Here is a 25,850-nt window from a genome sequence, read left to right on the forward strand (position 1 = left end):
GCCAGAGCAGATGAAGTCAGCTGCTGAAGCCTTACCGATCACGAGTGGCGTCTCCATCTGAGGTGGTGTAAGGACTCTTTCAGCTGTGGGGAGAGCCTTGGTTAGATCTGTTCACTTCTGAGGAAAAAGCGCAATGGTAGTAGTTTTGCGCGTTGTAGTGTCTAAGGCAGCTCTCGCTCCGTGACGCCTTTGGTCACGAGTGGAGCTCAGGCTTCCACCCATTCAACTCCTGCCCAGAGTGCTCAAGAAGATCAGGAGCGACCAGGCACAAGTTGTTCTTGTTGCTCCTGACTGAGCACAGAGAGTCTGGTTTCTTGAGCTTCTGGCCATGAGCGTCGATCCTCCGATCAGGCTGCCCCTTCAGGAGGATCTTCTGTTGCAGCAGCAGGGGAGGGTCCTCCACTCAAACCTGTCCACTCTCCCTTTCCTTGCGTGGAGATTAAGCAGCGACAGTTGACAGCCTTTGACTGCCCCCCTCCCCCCCCTCCCCCCCGAAGCCTGCAAAGTCATTCTGACAGCCAGGCTTCCTCCCATGAAGTTGGTGTACGTCTGCCGATAAAGCTAATTTTGTAAATATTGTCCAGAATTGTCTGTTGACCCCTTTTTGGCCTCTGGCAGATCTCGTCCTTTTTGTTCTTTCGCCCAGCAGGGTTCTGCGTTGGGCACTCTGAAGGGCTGCCTTTCGACCCTAGCTGCTTTTCTCCAGCTGTTAGATCAGCCATCACTCTTTAAGTCCCCTCTTGTGCAGAGATTTTTGAAGGGGTTAACCCATTTGTTTTCCCCTTCTCCTTTTATTATGCCCCTGTGGGACCTTAATTGTGTCATTACCTTCTTGATGTGAGCACGAGCACCATTTGAGCCGCTGCACAATTGTCCCATTCGACTGCTCACTATCAAAATGCCTTTTCAGTGGCAATCTCTACCAGGAGGATAAGCAAACTGTAGGCACTGTCATCCAAGCCACCTTACCTGACGGTCTTTCCAGACAAAGTAGTGCTCTGCACTAGTGCATATTTTCTTCCAATGGTGGTAATACCCTTCCATTTGGCACAGTCCGTTACCCTGCTTACTTTCTTTTTACCTCCGCATCCTTCCAAGGGCAAGGGGCGTCTCCACCCTCTGTACCCAAAAAAAACGTTATAGTTCTACCTTGATTGCACAAAATATTTCCGGGTGAATGACCAACTCTTTTTAGGGTATGTGGGAGCAAAGAAGGGGCGTGCTGTCGAAGAGTATCATATCACTTTGGGTCATTCTCTGCATTAAAATGTTACGCCATAGCAGAGAAACAGCCTCCTGAAGGCCATGGGGCCCATTCCAGTAGGGCGAAGGAAGCCACCACAGCCCTCCAGCTTTTCTGAAATCTGCTAAGCGGCCACATGGGTATCTCTGCACACGTTTCCCATACACTATTGCCTGGATTCTCAGGTTGGTAGGCAGGGCCAGTTTGGCTGCTCTGTCTTGCAGGATTTCCTGGTTTAAAGGTTTTCTGCAGTCTCACCTCTGGGAACTTTTTTTTGCTAGGGTTTCTGTTTGAAGGGAAGTAATCTGCGGCCTGATGTCTCTATCAGATGGACAAGTTACTTACCTTCTGTAACACCTTATCTGGTAGAGACATGATCTAGCTGCAGATTTCTTACCTACCCACCCATTTTCCCCGCTCTGCGGATTAATTTGTGTGAAGGGCTGTTCCCCTGCAGGACCCTAGTTTTTTTAACACACTGTAGTCCGTAATTTAATTGCTCTGTGTTTTTGGCGGGGAATCGTGTGAAAAGTACTGGCGCCAGCATCCTCGGGTGTGGAGTATGTAGACTATGACGACGAACCAGACTAATACAAAGTCACGCGGAGTCGCCGGGCACCACCTACCGACGTGCAGGGGTACTGCGATCAAACACGCTTCCAGATCCAGTCTGACGCCTGGAAGTTCAAAAGTAATGAATCTGCTGCTAGTTTCATGTTTCAACCAGATAAGGCATTACCGAAGATAAGTAGATTTTCAGGCTTTCAGTCCTGTGACATCTGACCGTACATCCTAGGATGACTCTGAGTAAATCGTCTTTGCTCCATTTAAAACATAAAATATATTGCATGATTTTGTATGGTGTTTTATGAAGCTAAAGAATATTTCACTTCCTAATGCCAAATCTTACTACCAATGCTGGTAACTCTGTTGCCTTTTTGGATTTTCCGCTTCCAGCACTTGCTTTCATTGTTAAATACCTCTGCATTCCTGAATAGTCGGCTAATCCCTCTTCTTCCTGCATGCATAAAACTGAAATAATTTTTCCAATTATTTAAAAGTCCATTCACTTCAAAGAAGGTAAAATAAACAAAGGCCCATTCTTCTGAGCTTTTAATTCCTGGATGAACTGCTGTTTCCTTTGATACTGGCCCTCTCACACCTGTTCTTCAGTAACCTTCCTCTTCTCTCAATACCTAGCCTAATCTGTTTCCATGTATGGGGCTGCACACTCATCTTCCTGAATTATGTATGTATTTCAATACCTCTTTTGACTGCACTTTCCCACCACCTTTTGTGAATGACGGTGTCTGAACTTGCATCTGTGAACAGCTCATCCCAGCAAGTAACTCTTGTGCTTTGTAAAGTGTCCACTTCCCCTGCTTGTGCACCCTCATGAGAACTAGGATCAAAGCAAGGCAATAAAGTGGTCATTTGGATTTTTTTTATGTTATATTTGTTTTAAGTAGATATGCATATCACCTCCAAGTGAAAATAAGTGAATGTTGTGACATTAGTGTCTAACACATTTCATGTTTTCTTTTTAACCATTTTTTAGGATCGACCTCTTCATAACACCTGGAAGAAGATAGAGCAGTCTAGAGATTATAATAATGGCAACGAGCTCAGGGAATACCAACTGGAAGGACTCAACTGGCTTCTTTTCAACTGGTATAACCGGTAAATATTGTTTAACTTTATATTACATGACAATTAGTGCACATTCCACACTATGGTGTAAAATCCATTGTCCTTAATATTACAGCACAGCGGTTTTACTGAATGCTAGTGACTTCATTAAAATCCTTGTCACACATGTGATCCACCCCCTCTACCCTTTTACTGGAACACAGCCAGCATGAATCAACTATGGTTGTAGATACATTTTCCAATCAAAAATCTATGCAGGACATGAGCGGTAACATTTGAACCAGCGCAATCGCTGTGGTTTTAGCATGCTGTTATTAGCAGTAGCTTAATGCTCAAGCCCCACTCACTTTACAAGCTGTATAGGAGCTCCGAGCGCTTCAGCAAGAGACATGATTTTCATAGATACACCCATAAGCTAAATGTGATTTTTATTTATTTCTTTATTTATTTTGAAAACCTTTATTGATACTTCAACCAGTTACAAGTATGGGCCTACAACCACCAGGGCTGGCCGCTAATCAGTATCATTTCAACCTAGCAATTAGAACCAGACATGCCCCCCCGGGAGGCGAACACAGTATGACTACAATTAAAACTGGCAGCATGGCACACTATACGAATAACAGGATAATAAAGGTTCCATTTTTATAATATAAAGATAGAAGGATCAGGTGCCGTACAATATCACAAAGGTGCATAAAGGGCGAGCAGAACAGTAGGAGGTCCACAGTTAATTCGATATTATTCAAAACCATGTTGCTGAGGAATACGAATCAGGATAAACAAGCATACAATTAATGTTCGCGCCAGTGGAGCGCCCGCCCGATGGTACTGAAGTACCGTGAAAGTATAGGCACAGATAAAAAGACGACAGTTGACAAAAGAATAGACCCACTACGCTGACCCGAAAAAGAGGAAACAAAAGAAAAGGCGAAGAAAGATAAGAAGAAAAAAAGGCCACAGAAACAAATAATAAAAACAACCCCCCACCCTGCACCCCTGCAGATGACTACGGCCTACCCCCCTAGCAGCGTGCCTGTCGCCCCGTAAATGAACCCGAAATATAGAAGAACAAGGGAAAGAAAGAAAGGAGAAAGAAAGAAGGGACTAAAACCCTACCCAAAAAGGGAGTAATGGAGGAGGGCTGTGTCCAACGCACTCCCCCCTGTCTCAACGCCATGATAGTACGATCAAGCAGACCACAATGAAACAGTACAGCAGAGGAAACTAGAAATCCCGCCCCGGACTCCGCTAACCAAATAAAGCAATCCCGTAACCAATAAATCAAAATTGTGAAACCTCAAACAGTCTCAACCTTGGCCCCGTCGAGCAATTTCGCTGATCCCCTCCGATAGTGAGAGCCCCACCGCAAGATTGTCAAAGGTCAAACAGAAGTTGTCGAACCATAGTCTATAAGTCGAAGTAAGGATGGCAAGTTCCAAAATAGACGCTTGAGTCCAACGATGCCCCTTCCCGACTCTAAGACCAGGCACTATCCCATCCGCCATCTTGACCGACCCGTTGGGAAGGGGGGTTGACACAGTCCCACACTGATCACAATTACGAGCGAGCGTCTCCAAATCGGGAAAAGCAGTGAAATGTTCCGCCAATTGCAGTTCCAAAGAGTCCAACGTTGTAGGTGTATCGCCGATCTCCACATGTTCGAACCGTTCCACTTCCGCAGGAGCATGGAAAGTTACGAGCACCGGGTCAAATTGCATCGATGGGGTAGCAATAGGGGAAGGAACTGGCCACCGCAGCAAATCAGAGTCCGGTCCCGATCCTCTAATTCTGTCTGCCGCCGACATCAGATTCCAGGCCTGGGTCTTCATAGTCACCTGAAGTGCCTCAAGGGCCGCCATCACTGACCACAATGACGGGCCGCACTGAACCCGCTCCGCCGGGCTTCGCATAGCATCAAGCATATTGACCCCCACGGAGAGGCGCCTTCCCCGGGGTAAGATTAGGCGGAGCAGGAATGAGCCGTGAGGGACCGATCAACAATGAGCGTTAGTGCGCACCAAGTCTCCGATCCGACGGCACCGGCGCTACGTACGCCAGGCCCCTGGATCTCGGACCCCCACACACACCACCTCGGGCGTCACTCGTCTCCTCACCTCCGATACAGTTCCAGGCAGCAGATCGGCAGCAAAGCAATCAGAAAGATGTCGAAAGTTTCACGGACCGGACCCTGCCGCTCTCTCCGGTCCGCTGTTGTTCAACTCGGACCCAGCTAGACCAACACTGGAGACCCCGGCTTCCAGACTGGGCTAGGCCTCAAATTAAACCTCGACATAACTCCTCTCCACCATGTTGGAAAATTCTCAGGATTGCACCATCAGACCGCAGAATAGTTCATACACCCGGATATGGGGCGAGGAATCAGTATATACGACAGGATCTTCGAGCGAAGGACGGGGGTCGGCGGAGCCGGGAGGCTATGCGGCCATCTTGCTTGCTGTCGTAGCTCCTCCCTAAATGTGATTTTTATTTCCGTAAACATCTATGCTAGTTGTAACTGGAGAACCCTCAAAAGTGACAGCAGAACCGAGTGTTTTCAGATACCTATATAAATGAAAGATTAAGTGGAAATGGGGTGATGGGAAGGAATTTATTCTACAAATTATTCACTGCACTTTTAAGGTAGGCAGCTGCTCCACTATCCTGTGTTGCCATACTGTAACAGTTGGCGTCACAATGTTATCATTCTTCGAGTACATGATCCCTGAGCACCAATAGCCTGCCTTCAACATTTTTCTTGAAAGGAAAAAATACCCAATCTTGACATCTTTGTACATTGATTCAACACCTAGCGATGTCTGACTTTTCTTGTTAAATTTGAACTGGAAATTCCTAATTTTGTTTAATTTTGCATATTTCAGAAACTGACCCGCTTAACTGTTTCACCATATATTTATTGCTCTACCTGTGGCAGAAAAACATCAAGGGAGAACTCTCCTTTATTTGTTAATCTCCTAGAAACTCAGGCAGTGAAAGTGTCAGTTTGGTGTCACAATGTTAATGAATATACTGAAAGGTTGGGTGTAATCAAAGTCAGAATAAACATGGAGGCTACAAAGACACTCATTGAGTTTAAATCTTTATAAAAGATATGGCGTGCAAACATTTCTGGTGGAGGTCCTTTTTCCACATCAAAACATAAAAAGTTCTCTAATGATTTTTCAAGAGGTAGATATAAAGAAACAACTTTTTGGCAATTAACATAGCAAAGACCTTTGTCAATTCACATACTATGTTTAGAGTTGTGATATATGCTGAGTCTCAGTGGTAATGGATTTGCTCTCCTTTAGGAAAGAAAATGACATCTGTAAAGTGTCCGTCCCTAAAGGAAACCTTTCCAGTCTCTTACTCTAAGGGATATCTAGAACCCGCCAAGTGTCTTGAGCACAAAGGTAGAGGTTACCGCATCATTATTTCTCTAAATTTGTATCCAGCAAGTATAATTTGAGTGAACACCATATGTAGTACTGAAAAGATACCAAGATGGCTCATTGAAAGGAAGAAGAAAATAAAACTGGTTAATACTAATATCAATCTAGTGTAGTGAGGGAATTAAACATAGGATAAGAGGTAATGGCATGGGAGAGTAACAGAGTTATAGGCCTCAAGTCTGAAGGGATGAGGTGATGGGAGAGAGTTTAAAGGGAGACCATGGGAGTGAACAGATCAGCGAAAGAAGTTAACTGAAATACATTTTAAACTTGTGCTTCTTTTTTTAGTCCTTTAAGAAATTGGAAGAGATTTTTTAGCATCTTGTTAATAATAGCATTGCATTCCGGGTTATTGGGGCCGGCGCCATAGGAGAACTGTATGGGAGCTTGCAGGAATTGAAGTTTTGGATTCCAGATTAGACTTCTGGATACTCATAATGCCACCATTTTAAAAGTTTTAAAAGACTTTCTTAAGTTTTCTATATGTCGTTTGTGAATCGCCTTGAACATGATGCTTACTTATCTAAATGTTTCCCTAGCCTTCCCGGAAAGCCTGTAATTGGCCAAAGGCTGTGTGTAGCATGCGGTTGGGAGCCTGTAGGGAGTTGAATGCAGGGCCTGGCTGCATACCTGTGGCCACCCCAATTCTGCCTGCAACGAAACGCAGTGCGCAGTGTTGGGTTGGTTACCAGCAGGATGGGGGGCAGGGGGGCTGCCTCCGGGTGGGGGTTGGCCACAGGCCAAGCACTGTAGCCTCCTGCTGGTCAAAGCTAAAAGGCCAAGCGCTGCAGGGTTTGGTTTTACGTTTGATAAAATACTACTTTGTTAAAAATCAAGGTTTAAAGTAACGTTAAGGGTACGTCTGATAAATTGATGTGTTTTAGTTTAAACAAAAAAAACGAAAACATGTACAGCAGGGGCCTAAGTTATAGTTCGCTCTTATTATAGTTTGTTTCTTTTTTCTGTGGAAAATGTTAGTTATCATTGGCAGTGTCACCTAACTATAACGTTACTGACTTTTTTTATAGAGAGAGTTATGTTTGAGGCATGTGAGCTCTAGATCATGTGCTTTGCATCCTCCTGCCATCTATTGTTTGGTCCGGAAGTTTGCAAGTTGTTTTTGTTCGAAGAAGTCTTTGCAGTCAATAAGTAGGGTGACTCCTCCTTTCGGTAATAGTGTGCATAGGCATTGACTCCATTGTTCGATTGTTTTTTTTCTGCCATCGGGTACGGACGTGTATTGCTGCTCTCCACTTTATAATTGTTCCTCGAGTTCCCCTCAGTGCGCAATTCACTACCCTCAATGGTATTGTCTTCAAACACATTTCCCTTCTCCGGGGTTCAGCTCTACCCTTAACAAATCAATTTTTCGATTGGAAGATTGCGGTGGCATTCCGGCCTATCCACGTCCGTTCGGCTCCTTGTCGATAGAACGGACTCCATTTAAATTCTGCCCCTGTGCCACGAGAAAAGATATCCCTGTACAGACTTGCATCAAGTCTGTCATTTGTGCTTCTCTTTCGAGCACAAGGAACAAGACTGCAACGTGTGCCGATCCTTCAGACCGAAGACAACTCTTGGTTATCGTCGGGCTCGACATCGAGAGATGCAGCGCAGCAGTTAGACGTCACACTGGACCTCTTTGACGAAGACTCCGAGCCAGAGGAGATCTCAATAGCCGAAGAAGAACAGGCCTCGACTGCGTCTGAAGCTGGATCAGAACTGCAGATCGACCTCTATGAAGACGATTTCTCTTAGGGACAAGGGGACATGAGTACAGAAGATACCCCACCACCCCCTCCCCCGCCCGCATCCACCGTCCCGAAAAGATCGTCCACCTTTTACATCTTTCCACAATAAGCGGTTCAGATGAAGCACCTTTCATGGTCGCTCATCTGCTGGCCAAGAAGGAACATCCAGAAGGAATCCGCCCATTCTACTAGAACCAAAGCCACCACTTGTGCTCTGGCAAGAGGAGTTCCAACTGTAGAGATATTCATGGGAGCTACATGGGCGTCTTTGCACACAAGCAAGGGTTACTGCTTGGGTTCTGAGGTCCATAGGGAAGGTAGTTTTGCTGGATCCTTCTTGCAGGATTTATTGGTATAACCATCCATCATCCCTCCTACTGGGTGAGTTTTACTATGGAGTCTATTCTAGAGGTGAGGAATTTGCAGGTAGAACTATTTGTCAGAAGAAAGTTATTTACCTGAAGTAACAATCCTTCTGTTGACTACTCGGTCTACCTACTGTTGCCTCACCGAACCGCCCGCTTTCCCGTTTGATAAATAGTTAATAATATACCATATATGCATATATTCTGGCACTTCATTGTTCTGTTGATATCAGTCCATACACAAACTTTGAAGCTGGGGACAAGAGGATTGAAAGTAAGGTCACTATGATCGGGTGGGCACTGTACGGCTTTGGCTATGTTAACTGACACCTCCAGATCGAATTTGAAGTCTTGGACGAATTAAATAATTTGGTGTAATGCAAGGTAGGCTTGGATCACCTAATAATGTTTAAGATATGTTATGGTGAAGTCCCCTCTTCCATACCAAAGTGTTGGTATACCCAATTGGAAATAAGTTAAGTGAGCAGCGAGCATAGAGAAATAAGATCTTATCAAGTGCCAATAGATATTTAAAACAGAGACACAAATTTCAGTCGCACCACTAACTTAAGCCACATTTCTCTCCGAGCAGTCCTCAGCGATATCTTTATCTGTGTATCTCTTTTGCTCAACAGCTTATTTATCAGTCAATCTTTTTTTTACTATTCTTCTCCCAGTGTACTAGGGATATGTAACCTAAAAAGCCTTGTGGGGCCTGTGACGGGCAAATATCTGTGACAGACCCACATCTGGTTTTTCTGTGTTGACTAAAGGCACAGTATGACTCGTGGAAATTGCCTCGACTGCTGTGCCATGAATCACAAGTTGACTAAGCTATTACCGTCCGACACCAGAAGATTCTGCACCGTTCCAGGTGCTGGTCCTGTGTCCTGCTTGTCTGCGTCATGGTTGAAGTAGTCCTATGGTAAGTTCCACAAACACAAGAACCCAGTCATTTCTGACTCCGACACAGAGTTGGACCAGCATCTTTTGATGTGGAATCTGGGGAATTGTGTGCTTGGGAGGATTATTAAGGTTATCCTGATGGCCATGAAGACTCTTTCGCTCAATTGGATGATAACTGGTATAAGGAGATGGCAGATACCAGTGTCCTGGATACCTCACCAGACACTGGTCTGGTCTCTCCTTCTAGTGTGGCTACAGAGTAGGGAGCATCTTTTGCTGTGGCTGTGATGAGGGCGCCAGACGTCCTCGACCTCCACCTGTCTTCCATGGAAGTCAAGACGGATGTCTTGACAGAAGTGCTTCAGTCTGGGGTATACCACACACAACCCCTCCTGCCCTTAAATTAAATCTTCTCTGATGTCCTGCTCGAGGCCTGAGCTAAGCTCTCCACAGGAAGATTGCACATCACCACTGCTCTGCTTCTGGGGACCCAACTTTCTTCACCAAACACCCAACCCTTTAGAGCCTGGTGGTGCAGGCATCACCATCCAGAGTGAACCCAGCACATTCCCTACCACTCCACCAGACAGGTTGGATATCTTTGGGAAAAGTATGTTCGAGGCATGTGTGCTGTAGATACACATTCTTTGCATTAGTCCGCCATCTAGTGCTCTTCGAGTCACGGGGCTGTGTGACTACTTGGTTATACCATGCATGTCCATCAATGCCTTCTTCTGATTATTTTCCACCAACTGGTTCGAATGTAGTATCTCACACTCCGGTTTGAGACTCCTTCGAGCTCCCGGTTCCTTTATATCTCTTTCCTGTATTGTTTCGATTGGTATACTATTGGGTCCTATACACTTCTAACAGCAGGTCTTCGGTTCACTTCCTCGGCCTGAAGGCTGCGCCCAGATGGACAAAACATCTTTATTTTTAACGCTCTCGTAGAATGACGTGCTAATGAAATGCCCTCTTCCGTTTCTGTCCAAAGTGTCACTCCCAATACCCTCACACCGAGCAACATCCCGCTTGTAACTTATGCCTCTTGCCTCAGCCTAGAGTACACACCTGCAAATCCCTTCGGTCCAAAAAGACTCTCTGCACCGACGTGCGAGATGACAGGAAATGCAGTAGAAATGAGCGGACAATGTCCCGAACATTTTCGTTCGACAAGGAGGAAGAAGCTTTAGCTGCGCAGGAGGAATCACTTTCCGTCCATAATTCAGAGTCTCAATCCGAGGACACCTCGACCATTCCTAGCCAGCACAGAAGCAACAGACAATGAGTACTTCTACCCCTGACCCCAAGCTAAAACCATCTGTTTCCACCGAAAAACCTGCTCACGGGCCGCCACTGTAGAATAGCCATGGCGCGCATCAAAAACATGACTCAAAAGCCACACTCTCCGGCTCAGCTCTGAAATTTCAGCATACAGCAGGGGCCTCCACCTTGTTTCCATTCGAGGCCGCAGCACCTCGATCTTAGATGTATGGCGTTACAACGCATAATTTTACATCGCATTCCATTACAACGCGATTTTTACAACGCAGGATCCATTACATCGCATGCCTTTACAACGCATGTCATTACATAGCAGATGCTATTACAACGCATGCCATTACAACGTAAGTATAGGTAAGTATATCTTTTTTTTTTTAAATGTAATTAAGTTAATTTAATTAATTTAATTTAATTAATTTAATTTAATTAATTTAATTAATTTTAAAATTGTAATTAATTTACTTTAATACATTTAATTCTATTAATTTAATTTAATTAATATAATTTAATTAAATTAAAAATTGTATTTAATATAATTTAATTAATGTAATTTAATTTAATTTAATTAATTTTAAAATTGTAATTCATTTATTTCAATTAATTTAATTTAATTAATTTCATTTAAATAATTTATAAATTGTAAATAATATAATTTAATTAATTTAATTTATTTAAAGTCGGTTTTTTTTAAAAACTGAACCCTAAAAATACCCCTGTACCCCAAAACCCAAACCCAGCCCTAAAACCTAAAAATACCCCTGTACCCCAAAACCCAAACCCAACCCTGAAACCTAAAAATAACCATGTACCCCAAAACCCAAACCCAACCCTGAAACCTAAAAATACCCCTGTACCCCAAAACCCAAACCCAGCCCTGAAACCTAAAAATACCCCTGTACCCCAAAACCCAAACCCAGCCCTGAAACCTAAAAATACCCCTGTACCGCAAAACCCAAACCCAGCCCTGAACCCTAAAAATACCCCTGTACCCCAAAACCCAAACCCAGCCCTGAAACCTAAAAATACCCAAACACCCCAAAACATATACCTCAGTACCCCAAAACATATACTCCTATACTCATACTTATTTTTTAAATTACTTAAATTAATATATTTAATTTATAATATAAAAAACATAAATTAATATATTTAAATATAATTAATATTAATTAAATTAATTAAATAATAAATAAAATAAAATATATACTTACCTATACTTACGTTGTAATGGCATGCGTTGTAATAGCATCTGCTATGTAATGTCATGCGTTGTAATGGATCCAGCGTTGTAAAAGTTGCGATGTAACGTTTGTTTCCCCTCGATCTTTGGTCTCGACACCGAAACGGACTCCATATTTCGGAACCGAATACTCCCTTAACGAAAACAAAGCTTTCACCACCAAAATGGTTTGTTTTTGGTCTGAAATCTCCTTCATAGCCAATTTTTGAGAAATGTCAACAAAAGCTCGATCTGAAACAAAAAAAGACTGCAATCCAGCCTGGAACTAAGAAAACGATACAACCACCAAAACAGGCTTCTAAAAAGCAGGTGAGTTTTGATGAGGCATTGGACATTACTGTTCAACCTGTGAATTAGAGGAGAAAGAATGCTGCAACTAGTCCATTGCACATTCCTATTCCCACTTCACCAATACCACAAACTCCATCTCCACCACCTACTCCACCACCTCACTCACCACATTTTTCTGAGGCAGGTAACATATCCCCTTAACCTATAGTAGAGGAAGATCAGTACATCCCAGGTGATACACAACATGGGGATCCTTGGGATGATTACAATACTGAGCCTCAAACAGGCACTGACCCAGATTTAGATCTCACTCGCCCATCATCACCTGATGATGCCTCTGCTTATCAGGACCAAATAGCACATGCAGACACTTTCCATCATTTACCTCTATATAAAGACTCAATTGAGGAGGATTTTCTGTTTGAGACTTTGTCTAATTCATAGAGAGGTGCACAGTACTTACAATTACTTAAAGGTATGCCACGTCATTCAGCCCAAATCTTTAAAGATCCAGTCAAAGTAAGGAGAATTACTCCACACATTGACAAAATGTACAAGGCAGCACCATCAAACCCCATTTTTTATTAAAGGTCAACTAACCCGGGCCCTTTAGTAGTGTCAAACGCAAGGAAAAGAGCTAACTCCTGAACAACTGGAGATGCACCACCTCCATAAAAATTCCCAGCTTATATATGCATCTGGTAATTGTTGCGGCACAAACAGCTAATCATTGGCGTATAGCCAATAGCTAGGCTTTAACAAGGTATGACGGGGCCCACTGGGATGAAATGGCGGGGCTCCTCCAACACACCCCAGAGGAGCATAGAAAAAGGGGTCAAGAAATAGTAAATAAAGGTTAATTTATTGCCAAACATTCTGTTAAATGTGTACTAGATGCAGCCGACCCTGCTGCTAGGGATAATAACACCAGTTTCCTACTACGCAGGCACGCATGGTTAAGGGTGTCCGATTTAAGCCTGAAGTACATGGGGCCATACTAAATCTCCCGTTCAATAAAGAACATCTTTTCGAATCTCAAGTGGATACAGCCCTTGAAAAAATTAAAAAGGACACTGAGATAGCAAAATCAATGGGAGTTCTACAAACTAACATCTGTTGTAGTTCTTTTTGTAGGCCTAATTATAAACAAGGTGCAAAAACAGCTACCACTGATAGCTCTGGCTCACAAAACAATAATCGGGGACAAACCTCTACATCTAGAACCTTCTACAGAGGTTCTTATAAAGGAAACTATGTTAAAGGCAGAGTAAACAGTACCCATTGCTCAAATGCCAATATCAAGCAATGACTTCCTTACCATTCCCCCCAGAACACGTATCACGTGTCGGGCGGTCTATCTGCAACAGTTTCTCATCAATTGGAAATAGATCACAACAGACCAATGGGTCTTGGACATTATACAACATGGTTATTGTCTGGAGCTCATAGCAGCTCCTCCAAATATGCCACCTCGCAAAAACAAACTATCTACACAACATCAAATCCTTCTGCAAGAAGCGATAACAGCTTTTTTACAAAAGGGAGCAATAGAACCAGTTCCACAGCAATTTCAGGGAGCAGTATATTCACTATACTTCCTTATCCCCAAAAACGATGGATCCCTATGGCCCATTCTCGATCTCAGACCATTAAATCATTTTATCATATCGAAACACTTCCATATGGTCACTCTCCAAGAGATCAATCTATTACAAAAAAAACGGGGTCTAAATGGCGGCTTAAGATCTAAAAGACGCCTATTTCAATTTACCAAGTCATCCTGCACACAGGATATACCTCATATTTCTATTTCAAGGCAAATATGGTCAGTGCAAAGTTTTTCCCTTTGGGATTACCACTGCACCAAGAGACCAAGAGTATTCACAATATGTCTTGCAGTGGTAGCAGCACATCTGCGCAGACAAAATATTCATGTCTTCCCTTATCTAGACGACTGGCTAAACAAAGCAAACAACTTCAATGTTTGAAACCAAAACACTCAAGCCCTAAAACAAGAAAGAAAATATGAAATGCCCACACTTTTCAAGCAGGTATCCGCACCATCAATCCAAAAGAAATGCTGTGTGGATGAACTGGTCAGGGATATTTGCGTATGCTGTTCCACCTCTCCCACTACTGCTGTTAGTGGTCAGGAAACTCAGACACACATCTCTCATCTGATAGAGACATCTAGCTGCAGATTCCTTAACTTATAATATCCCCAGGCGTTAGTCTGGATCCTGAAAACTCTCCCCAGTAGCACCTCTGCTTCAAGCCCGAAGGCATTGCACACTGTTCTGGGACACCGAAGGCATCAAGAAGACCCAAAAAACAGGCCAAGGAACCACTAGGTTTCCAGGATCCACGTTGGGACATATGAAATTGCTGGCCGCACGTCTTCTTCCCATACGTGTGACGCTGGTGCCGCTCTTCTTGCTTCTTGCTGGGCACACTGTTCCCATATTCTCACTGTTTTTGGTGGTGGCTCGGCGTTATGGCGCTGAAAAGTTTCTCCGGCGAAAACTGATGTCAGCGCGCCGTGAGGGGCATCTATGGCTCCGCTGACATCATGTCCGTGGACGATGTCAGGGCGGAGCTTTGCGGCGCTTCCCCCGTATGCAGAGGCGCTGCTAAGGAAAATTTTCCAGTTCGTCTGACGCCCAGGGATATTCTAATTAAAGGAATCTGCAGCTAATCTGTGTCTCTACCAGATACATTGTTACCGAAGATAAGTAACTCGTCCACCATGCTAATAATATCTCGAACATGACCTCATGGGTTTCAACATTCCTGGAACTGTCTTTAGTCCCACACGAGAAACTTCAGCTTAAACCGGACCTTCTCACAGAGAACCACGGAACACTAAGACATCCCAGTCCCAAAGAAATTAATCTCACATTCTGGCTCCTGAAGTCTTAGAATTTGGATACTTACATTTACCTCACAAATGTAGGAACTTTAGTCTTGTAAACCCACTACAAGGCAATGTTATGCAACAAAATGGAAAAGGTTTATGTTCTGCCACATACAAGATGTCAACCCTCTTCATGCAAAGGTACAATTATTTTATACCTATTGCATTTACAAACTGCAGGGTAAGTATACACTTCTTTATAATTATATCTTGTAGCTATTGAGACATTACTGCAAAATAGACAACACATATCTGTGTTTAAAATTCCAGTTGTCAAAGCCTTTATAGAGGGACTTAAAGGGATAATTCCTCTGAGAGTTCACCTGCCCCAGCATGGAACTTAAACATTGTCCTAAGAAGATTAATGAGTCTTCCTTTTGAACCATTACACACTTTGCAATTACAGTACCTTTCATGGAATCTTGCTTTTTTAATCACTTTTACTTCTCTTAGAAGAGTCAGTGAAATTCAGGCGTTTACTCTCAAAGAACCTTTCTTTCAACTACATGCGACAGAGTAGTACTTAGAACGTACCCAAAATTCCTATTGAAAGTGGTTTCCAATTTTTATATTAATCATTGATTAACTGTTATTTTCCTGCAACTAAACACAGTTGCAGAAAGGGAATTACACGCTTTCGATGAGCGCTTCAAGGAGAGTAGACTAAAAAGTGATGGATGAAATGCTGAGTTGACATGGTGTACAAAATAACTATGGGCAGGGATGCGACCTGAGTAAATAGCAGAGGCTGATATTAATTCAAGCATTCCATCATCACTCTTTTTTTGTATTCTTTAGTAATTCAAGGAAAATAGGGTTACCACCTGGTTACTGGGATCTCACTGTGGCCCAACGTCAGCCACACTCTTGTTGTTCCATCGGTGACTATGGTACGGGCCATCGACTGAATCCTTTATAGCAGAGCCACCACGTCCTACAGGCTTTTCAGCCTTTTTGTGGCCACGACTCCCACAAATCCCATGGGAACCAAGGCAAGAGACTAGCCAAGTTTGTGAACTGCAGTCTCCAAGCCCCTTAAGAATGCTCTTGCAAAAACACAGGCACCCTGCTGCAGGCAGGATCAGGCACCACCTGCCCCAATGGCAAGCCATTACTTTGAATGAGTGGGGTCTCCAAATTCCAATATGCCCTTACACTCCTAGAGGCGCTGCCACCCATGCCACCATACTCGGATTGGCTGACGGAGGACTACCTATCCATGTTGCGCCAGAATGTACAGGCTTTTTTGGCCAAAGGAGCCATTGAGAGGGTGTCCGTATCAGAAGTAGGTTGTTTGCTGTTTGACTGCTCTCTGGTGCGCAAGAAAGACTGAGACTTCCGCCCTGTCTTAGAGTTGTCCCTTCTCAATTCCTTCCTTTGGAAGGAGACTTTCAAGATGTTCACACTTGCATAGGTCATGTCTGTTTTGGAGCCTGGAGACTGCATGGCAGTGTTGGACCTGCAGGATAACTATTTTCACATTCTTGTCCTGCAGGCCTGTCAGTGTTGCCTACGGTTGTTGCTTCACACCTGTGCGGAGGTCAAGGGTCCTGGTCTTCCCCTACCTCATGACTGGCTCCTGAAGGCAGGCTCACCCCATGACAGTTGCTACCCACCTTCAGACTATGGCAGTTCGCCTACATTTGCTGGGGTTCACTATCAACATACCAAAGTCGCACCTTAGTCCTTCTTAGACTCTTCTTTTCATCAGAGCCATTCTGAGCATTATTGCATCTACCCTCCGAAGTGGAGAATCTGCAACAATCAGGCTGTGATCCATATAATTAAACCTCAGTCATGGATTACTGTGAGATGGACTCTGTGCCTGCAGGGGCTGATGGCCTCCTGCATCCTGCTGGTGAAGTACGCTTGATGACTTATTCGGACTGTGCATTGCGATCTGAAGTCCCAAGGGACGTAACACAGCGGGAATCTGATGTGGTTCAGATTTAATAGAGTGCAAAAGACCTGCACTGGTGGGTAACTGACCACAATTGGCTCTCTGGAAGACCCCTCTCCCCACCCAGAGTTTACAATGTTGATAGATGCATGGCTTCAGCGCTGGAGCGACCATTTGGGAGAGGTGGAGACCAGAGGCGTCTGATCTCTGTTCTCTTGTGTAGACTGCTCCACATCAACCTTCTGGCACTGAGGGTGATTCGCTTTGCATTAGAAGCTTTCCTATCTTCCATCAAAAGGGAGCTGGTCCAGGTGTTCACAGACCATACTACTGCAATGTGTTACTGCAACAAGCCGGGCACAGTGAAGTCATGGATTCTGTGCCAGAAGGATCTGCACCTCTGTAAATCGCTGAAATGTCACAACACTTTCCTGATTGTGCAGCACCTGGATCTGCACCTCTGTAAATCGCTGAAATGTCACAACACTTTCCTGATTGTGCAGCACCTGGCGGGATCTCTAAAAGCCAGGGCGGACCACGAATGACGTCTGCATCAGTGGTGACTCTGTCTCTTTCAGGACTGGGGAAAACCTTGCCTAGATTTATTCATCGCCACCAAGAACGTGCAATGTCAGCACTTCTGTGTGCTGGAGTTTCCAAAGTGTCTCTTGCTCGGAGTTGCATTCCGGCTAGACTGCAGTAAAAAACTCTTATATGCCTTTCTGCCAATACCTCCTCAGAGTTCTGAAAAAGATCAGAATGAACTGGGCCCTAATCATCCTGGTGGCCTTGGATTGGGCAAGGAGAGTATGGTCTCCAGACCTCTTGTGTATGATCATTTGTCCCCCGATTAGGATGTCTTTTTGGGAGGATCTGCTGTAGGCAGGGTCCTACACACAACCTGGTCACGCTCCACCTGCATGTGTGGAGATTGAGTGGTGACAGTTGAGTCTTTTACCGTCCTTCCAAAGTCTGTGACCTCATATTGGCAGCTAGGTATCGTCAACAAAAACTGTATTTGCCTGCCTTTGGGACAAGTTTGTGGCTTTGTGGGCTGGGAAACACATTGACCCTCTTTCTGTACCCCATCTGAAACGATGCTGTTTGTTTTGTCCTTAGCCTGGCAAGTCACGGCCCTGGGCAAATGTGAGGTCTTTTTCGTCCAGCTCAGCATTTTTGCAGTGGCCAGACCAACCCTCCCTGTTTTAGGTCAACTGTTGATGCGTTTTCTGAAAGGTCTTCAACATATATTTCCTCTCACACCTTTCACTATGTCCCAATAGGACCTTAATCTGGTTTTGACCCATTTGATGTGTTCTCCCTTTGAACCCTTGCATAGCTGTCCCATCAGTGTTTTGTCAATCAAAACAGTCTTCTTAGTGGCCATTATATCGGCAAGGAGAGTCCGTGAGCTCCCAACACTGTTCCTCCTCCATACACCAGCTTCTTTCCAGACCAACTGGTTCTCCACCATCAGTGTATCTTTTCTACCAAAGGTAGTGCCATCCTTTTGAGTCAGCCTAAGCATCACACTTTTGACTTTCTTTGCTCCACTTCATTCCTCCAAGGAGGAAGACACTTCACTGCCTGGACCTTGAAAGGGCACCTATCATACCAAAGAATATTAGATGGGTGATAAACTCTTTAGTGTTCACTGGAACAAAGAAGGGGAATGCAGTGCAGATTCTGACCATCTTCAGTTGAAATTTGCATTAAAATCTGCTACACATTAGCCAGGAAACAACCCCCTGAGAGCTTGCAGGCTTATTTCACCAGAGTCAAGTCGGTCTAGTGCTTTAGATCATGGAGTTCTTGTCTTGGGTATCTGTTGGGCTGCTGCATGGGAATCTTTGCATACATTTACCAAATACGACTGCCTTGACACTTCCCACTTTGCCCTTTCGGTCCTCCAGGACTTTTTGTCCGAGTTAGTTCACAGGTCCACCTCTGAGGAAGTATTACTTTAGCATCTATTCTACCGCCAAAGAACCTTCATCTAGAAATCATTATCAAATGAACAAGTTAATTATCTTCGGCAAAGCCTTCTCTTTTAGAGAGACTATTTAGCTGAAGATTCCTTGCCAGGCCTTCTATACTCCCCATTCCGTGAACTGGAATTTTCACTTAACAAGCTTCTTAGAATCTGGTCATACGGCCTTCTGATCTGGCTCCATGTTTCTGGTGCAGAAACATACACAATAAAAACTCATGTCAGCACGCTGGGGTGGTGCCTATATCGGCACCACTTATGTCACATCTGTTGCAGACGACACCTAAGATGCCAACGTGGAGCCGTTCAATTCCACCTACCGGCACACAGGGGTGTACTTCTCAAGATTTTCTGGATCCAGTCTGATGTCTGGGGAATATTGTAAGGTGAGGAATCTCTAGGTAGATGGTCTCTACCAGATAAGACGTTACCGAAGGTAAGTAACTTAATGATTTAGGTCAGGTAGAGAGACTATGTGGGGTGGATAATAGTTAGGATCAGAGCTCCATCCCAGGCGATATGGATAAATACATATAAAAAGGCCAAAAAATAAATATGGATAAATAGACTGAAATGTTAAAAAAATAAATACCATGAAACCGGGAGCCCTAATTATAACTCTTTGTTTCCTAATAAGTAAAGCTAAATGCGAAGCATTAGCTTGATATGAAGTAAAACCTGAGCAAGCAAAAGTTAGTAATCATCAGAATCGGTAATAAAGCAGCATTGCCCTGTTATATTTCTTGTAGACCTCAGCTGTCATTGCAGATAAACTCCCATACGAGTAAGTCAGTATTGCACAGCCCACCTGCTCTCCAGCACAATGAGTTAGTTGATCTGAAATCTTGTCCCAAAAGATATTTTTTAGCTGAATGATGTATTGACGCAAGTTATTTTGTAAGCGAGTTCCATTCCTCAGACACATTGAGCCTTTTACTTTTAGCATTTCTCAGATCTTTAGACACTTGAAAAATAGTACTTAAGTATTTGTAGCCTGGCATTGTTAACTTTACAAGTGTATTTTTTATCTGATAACATCTGTTTATATAATTTTGTCATTTTGTCATTTGCATTAAAAGGTTAATGTATGCTGAGTGCTACACTTGGCAAGTCCCAGAATTCAGCCTAAAGACTAAAAGATTCTGTCCTATTTCTGTTTCAGACGAAACTGCATCTTAGCAGATGAAATGGGCCTTGGGAAAACCATTCAGTCAATCACATTCCTGCATGAAATCTTCCTAACTGGTATTCGAGGACCTTTCCTAATCATAGCTCCACTTTCAACCATTACAAACTGGGAAAGAGAGTTTCGTACGTGGACAGACCTCAATGTTGTTGTGTTCCATGGGAGCATGATCAGCAGGCAAATGATACAGCAATATGAAATGTACCCAAGAGACTTTCAGGTATTCTCGCTGGTCTTTATTAGGCTTTGATATATTAGACATCATGCAATGTCTGCATGTGGCAAACCAGTGTTGTTTTTTTTTTACTTGTTGAGCTTAAAATTTTACCACATTTGTTTAATCCTTGACTTACAGGTAGATTGTCAATTGCCGAAAAAAGACAACTAGACTGAGCCCTAAAAATGCTGCTTGAGTGAGGGACTGCAACCTTTGCATTTTACTTGGGTGATATATGTCCTAATCACGCCCATCCTTCCTGGTCTCTAGAAGGCAGGCACCTTATTGCATAACAAGGATGACCCGCATCATTGTTCTTTGTTGTCTATTTTATTTAAGTCAACAGTCTGGTAATAAATCACAGTCCGCTAAATATGACCTCCCTGACCTTAGAATTTCAATAACCTACATGCAGTACATTGTGTTATGGTAGCAGATGTCAACATATAAAATAAGCATTTTGTACTGAAAACAGTGTATTATATACCATGCCAATTGCTTACTTGTGACCTACATTATTAGAATTTCCATTGATCTAATACTTCGGTTTTGAGGTGTGTTCTCCTCATAGACACTGAATGCCCTGATGGAAATTTTTCACTCTTTCCCACAGGCTATTTTTCTCCACTTACACTACTTAGATTGATTCCACAATTTCTCATATGCTGGATCCAAGGTAAACCAGAATTCATTTAAAAATTTGCTGTAGGGTGGGGAGTCACGAAAGAAGCAGGGTTTCAAATACAAGGAAATGTAAGGCAAGCTTTACTACTCAAGATGCCTGTTGAGTAAATGCAGCATTACCTAATAAAAATCCGTCCACTTCAGAGTCATTAAATTATGAGGATGTGCAATAGCAGAGCATCAACCTAAACAGACAACAAGTCTTTTGTTTAGGTAGTACTCGATTTAAACATTCCTGGAGTTCCAAACCAGACAGATCACTTATCTCCAACATTTGCATCTATTTGGATAAAAAGGTGGAAGGATCTGCCCACGATACAGCCTAACAAATATCTCTAATGGGCACTCACTCCTTAGTGTTCATGCAGTTGCCTTCTGTCCTTGAAGGAAAAATAATAGAACAAGCTGCCACGGAGTCTTACTTCTGAAGACCAGAAAATGTTTTTAATTTCCATGGAGATATCTAGCAGGTGCCAATCTTCTTCCTCATTAAATGAAGGTGCAGGAAAAAAAAGCAATCAAGGGTATCAGATTTTTTGTGTCAAATCTTTTTTTAATTTCATCCCCGAAACATGGAGCAGGCAATAAACTGACTGGTACACAGCGTTAAGCCTACAACCCACTTAGGGCTGGCCGCGTCAGAATATGATGCAATAAATAACATTTATAAGTCTCGCACTGAACATCCTTATACACAGCGTTTCGCCTATAACCCGACCGGGCCGGCCGCGTCATATGTTACCCAATGCACGCCGGGCAGTCATTTCCTGAGATAGCCCGGCCTCTGAAGCAGAATGTAACCAATTAACCAATAGGGGTAGAACAATTAGACCACTGGGATCCGAACTTCTAATAGAGTATCAAAGGAGATGACAGTAGATCAGAGTAGGCAGTAGGAATAAGTGAAGAGATGAAACCAGTGAAGAAAGACCGCAGAGCGGATCAAAGAGGGTGGGGGGAGAGGGGATCAACGCGCGGGGCAGCAGGCCATCTTGCAGCGGCTACAGTGTCCTAGGCTTTACGTTTTAGAGCTTCTATGTTAGCAGCCTGCCCGGCTCTGGGGGGGCCACAGCTTCTTCTACAAGCTGTAGCGTCCGGAGCCTGGTAGGCATGTGTCGCGCATGCTCTACTGCACATAAATATTTCACCAAGGGTTGCCATACCGCCTTAAAGCGTTTGTCGCTCCATTGTTATGACATGCCAGAGTCGCACAAACCAAGCAGCAATGGGCAGCGCTTCCGTCTTTTTCCAGTGTAAAGCAATGAGCTGCTTAGCTGTTCCTAGCATTTGAAGCGCCAATATGTAATCGTTCCGGGTCAGCGCCTGAAGGCCAGCAGGTTTGACACCCTACAGTAGTGTGCTAACGGCTTCAGGCAGAGGGAACCCCAGCACCCGCCTGATGTGGCTTAAGACCTCCTTCCAAAAGAGGGTCAGTGAAGAACAGGTCCACCATATGTGAAGTAAGTCTCCAGTCGCTGACCGACACCTCCAGCACTCAGGGGAAGAGGCAGGGAACATTTTGTGCAGACGCTGGGGCGTGTAGTACCACTGGGTCATTATTTTATATGCAGTCTCCTGCTGTGGAATGCTATGATCTATTTTGGGAATGTCTTTCCATAGGCGGCACCACTGCGCCGAGTTGATGTCTGTTCCTGAGATTTTGTGCCATCTTTGCTGATACGGATGGGCGGGCGGTGTATGGGTGTGTTGTAGGATCTGATAGATTTTGGAGATCAGGCCCTTTGAGTCAGTAAAGGAGCGAGCCAGCCGCTCGAACGGAGTGAAAGCACGCGTAGCCGCCTGATATGTGCCATCTTCCAACACCCAATGCCTCAGCTGAGCATATTGCAACCCAGCCTCAAGCGGTACCTTGAATTCCTCTCTGCATTGGGCGAAGGTCTTGAGGGAGCCCCCTTCAAACAAATCCGTAAGCACTCTAAAGTTGCCTGGTGGCCACTTGTTGAAGGCCCTAGTGCGATGGGCCGGCGGGAAGCACGGATTCCCCTCAATTGGGGTGTGTGGCGAGGGGAAGGTCGTAAGGCCCCTACATACTGCTATCTTGTTCCAGATCTCTAGCACTGTTTTCGTGGGTACCGCCAGGTATGTGCTCCGAGAGCGCCCCATCTTAGATTTCCACGCCAGATTCCAGATGGTGCGCCCAGTCACTGCCTGTCCATGTGCAACCACCCCTTCTCGCTCTCAGTTACGCCCCATTCTATTATAAAACAAAGATGCGCCGCCCAGTAGTACTCCACAAGGTTAGGGCAGGCCAGACCCCCCCCTGTCTCGTGGCGCCAACCGAAGAGTTTGGGAGAAGCGGGGTCTCCTCCCCCCCAAATGAAGTTGGTTAGGTCATGCTGCAGACCTCTTATGTTGTGTAGCGGTAAGGGAGTGGGGAGACACGGGAATAAATATAAGACTTTGGGGAGAATAGACATCTTAAGGGCATTGATTCTGCCCAGCCATGACGGCACGAGAGGCTTCCACCTCCGCAGATCTTCAAGGACCGATCGCAGGCATTCCCTCCAATTTACTTGCGTCCAGTTTTCCAGCGAGGGGGTCAGCTTGAGGCCAAGATATTGGATATGCTGATCCGTCCACCGGTATGGAGCTAACTGCTCCAGATGGGGGTATTTCGGCCTTTGGGATGGTAAGGTTGAGGGCCCAAGACTTATTGTGGTTGATCTTCAGGCCAGAGACTCGCTCAAAGAGGCACAGCACTAAGTGTAGTGTCGGCAGGTATTCTCGAGGCTTCGTGAGCGTAAGGATAAGGTCATCCTCGAATAGCGCTACTTTGTTGTCTTGACCGCCTAGGGGAATACCATGGATGTCAGGGGTCCGGCGAATCATATCTGCTAGAGGCTCTACTGCCAGAGCGAATAAGAGGGCCAGGGGCAGCCCTGCCTGGTTCCCCTACCGAGGTGAAACGGCGCCGTGAGCTGCCCATTGACTCGGATCCTGGCCCGTGGAGTAAGGTACGGTGCCATGATTCTAGTGATCATCTTCTGGCCTAGTCCTATCCTGTGTAGCACCGCTCTGAGGAAGGACCAGTCTACCCGGTCGAACGCCTTTTCCGAGTCTTACGAGAGGAGACAGGCTGGGATCTTCCAGTGATGTGCCTTCATCACAAGGTGTGCAACCCTGCGCACGTTGTCTGCCCCCTGCCGGTTGCGGATGAAGACTACCTGGTCTGGGTCTACCAAGCCAGGCATGGTCGGGTCCAATCGCTTCGCCAGCAACTTGGTGTATATTTTGAAGTCGGAGTTTAGTAAGGCAATCGGGCGATACGACGCACACATTGTATGGTCTTTCCCAGGCTTCAGGATTAAAGCGATTTCCGCCAATCCCATATCAGGGGACGATCCCTCCTCGTCCGTAAAGGAGTTATAGAGCCGGAGAAGGTAGGGTCCGAGCTGCACCTGAAACATGCGGTAGAAGGAGAGAGGGAGCCCATCCGGCCCCAGAGTTTTCCCCAAAGGGAGCTCTCGCATGCTGTTGCTATCTCCTCCTGAGTTATCGGTTCCTCCATTAGTCTCGCATAATGGGGATGTAGAGTATCCCCTCATACTGCCCTAGAACGTCCTCCACCAGTTCCGGGGGTTGTTTCTCCTCCTTATATAGTGCCGTGTAGTAGTCCCTAAAAGCCTCACATTTGTGGTTCTCTGCCATGACTCTATTCCCATCCGGCAGTTGGATATTGGCTATATGTGCTTTGGCGGCACAAACTCTGTCTCCTCGCCAGAAGCCTTCCCACTTTGTCTCCCCCCTCAAAGTATCTCTGCTTTAGCGTCAAGAGGGATTTCTCCGCTCTGTTCGTGCGTAACATCCGTAGCTGTCCTCTAAGATTAGCCAGCTGCCGCCTCGACCGCAGGGTGGAACAACCCTAATTCTGCAACTCCGCCTTCTTTGTCTCCCGTCAGTTCATCCTCTAGCGCTTGTGCCTCGCGTGCCTGCACAATCGATAGGGAAGTGATGTGCCCCCGTATCGTAGCCTTGAAGGTGTCCCAGACCACTGGAAAGGGCGTCTCGGGCACATCGTTGCACTCAAAGTAGGAAGCAATGGCCCCCCTGATGTCTTCCACGTCAGCCGCATCTCGGAGGATTCCCGGTGGCAGACGCCACCTCTGTTCCCTGGCAGGGCAAGCGGCCGGGTCCTGCAGGAGCAGCTCGACATGGGCGTGGTCGGAGAGCGAGATATCCGACATAGTGACCCCGAGGACATCACAGGAGAGATCATGGGAGACTAATAAATAGTCGATGCGAGAATAGGAACGGTGCGCATGTGAATAGAACAAGTACTCCCTCCGGCATGGGGAGTAGTAACGCCATGCATCAAACAGCCCCAAGTCCATCATCTGCTTGCGCCGCGCAGAGGACATTGCTCCCGCACCACTAAAGGAGCCCTCACTGCGGTCCATCTCAGGGTTCTAGACCAGGTTAAGGTCTCCCCCCTAGGATAAGTGAGGGTCCTCCCTGCGGTACCTGCTCCCCCAAAATATCCCGAAGGTAGCGATCTTGTGCCTGGTTAGGAGCATAAACATTACACAAAGTTAAGTCCAACCTCCACACTCACTCTAAGGAAGCGCCCATCCCCACTTCGAAAGGGCCTGTCGCCCCCCCGCCTGATGCCAGCCCTGCACTGTATCGCCACTCCTGCTGTCTTTGTGTCCTCTGCAGCCCAGAACTGAAGAGGGTACCTAGGGTGTGCCATGCGCTTGGTGTCCGCTTGCAAGAGATGCTTCTCTTGCAGGAATATGATGTCTGGGTTCTGTCGAAG

At 45.2% G+C, this 25,850-nt stretch overlaps 1 protein-coding gene across 5 annotated transcripts in view; it reads left to right on the plus strand.

The window, feature by feature from the left end:
- Positions 1–25,850, plus strand: part of CHD9 (chromodomain helicase DNA binding protein 9) — a 2,197,083-nt gene that overhangs the window by 760,466 nt on the left and 1,410,767 nt on the right. For all 5 annotated transcript variants that reach the window (XM_086945174.1, XM_086945175.1, XM_086945176.1 and 2 more), the window contains 2 exons: positions 2,802–2,923; positions 20,149–20,392. In XM_086945174.1, coding sequence (XP_086801300.1) covers positions 2,802–2,923; positions 20,149–20,392 — 366 coding nt within the window. The remainder of the gene's footprint in view (positions 1–2,801; positions 2,924–20,148; positions 20,393–25,850) is intronic.

Source organism: Lissotriton vulgaris, chromosome 12 (assembly GCF_964263255.1).
Source record: "Lissotriton vulgaris chromosome 12, aLisVul1.2, whole genome shotgun sequence".
Classification (NCBI taxonomy): domain Eukaryota; kingdom Metazoa; phylum Chordata; class Amphibia; order Caudata; family Salamandridae; genus Lissotriton; species Lissotriton vulgaris.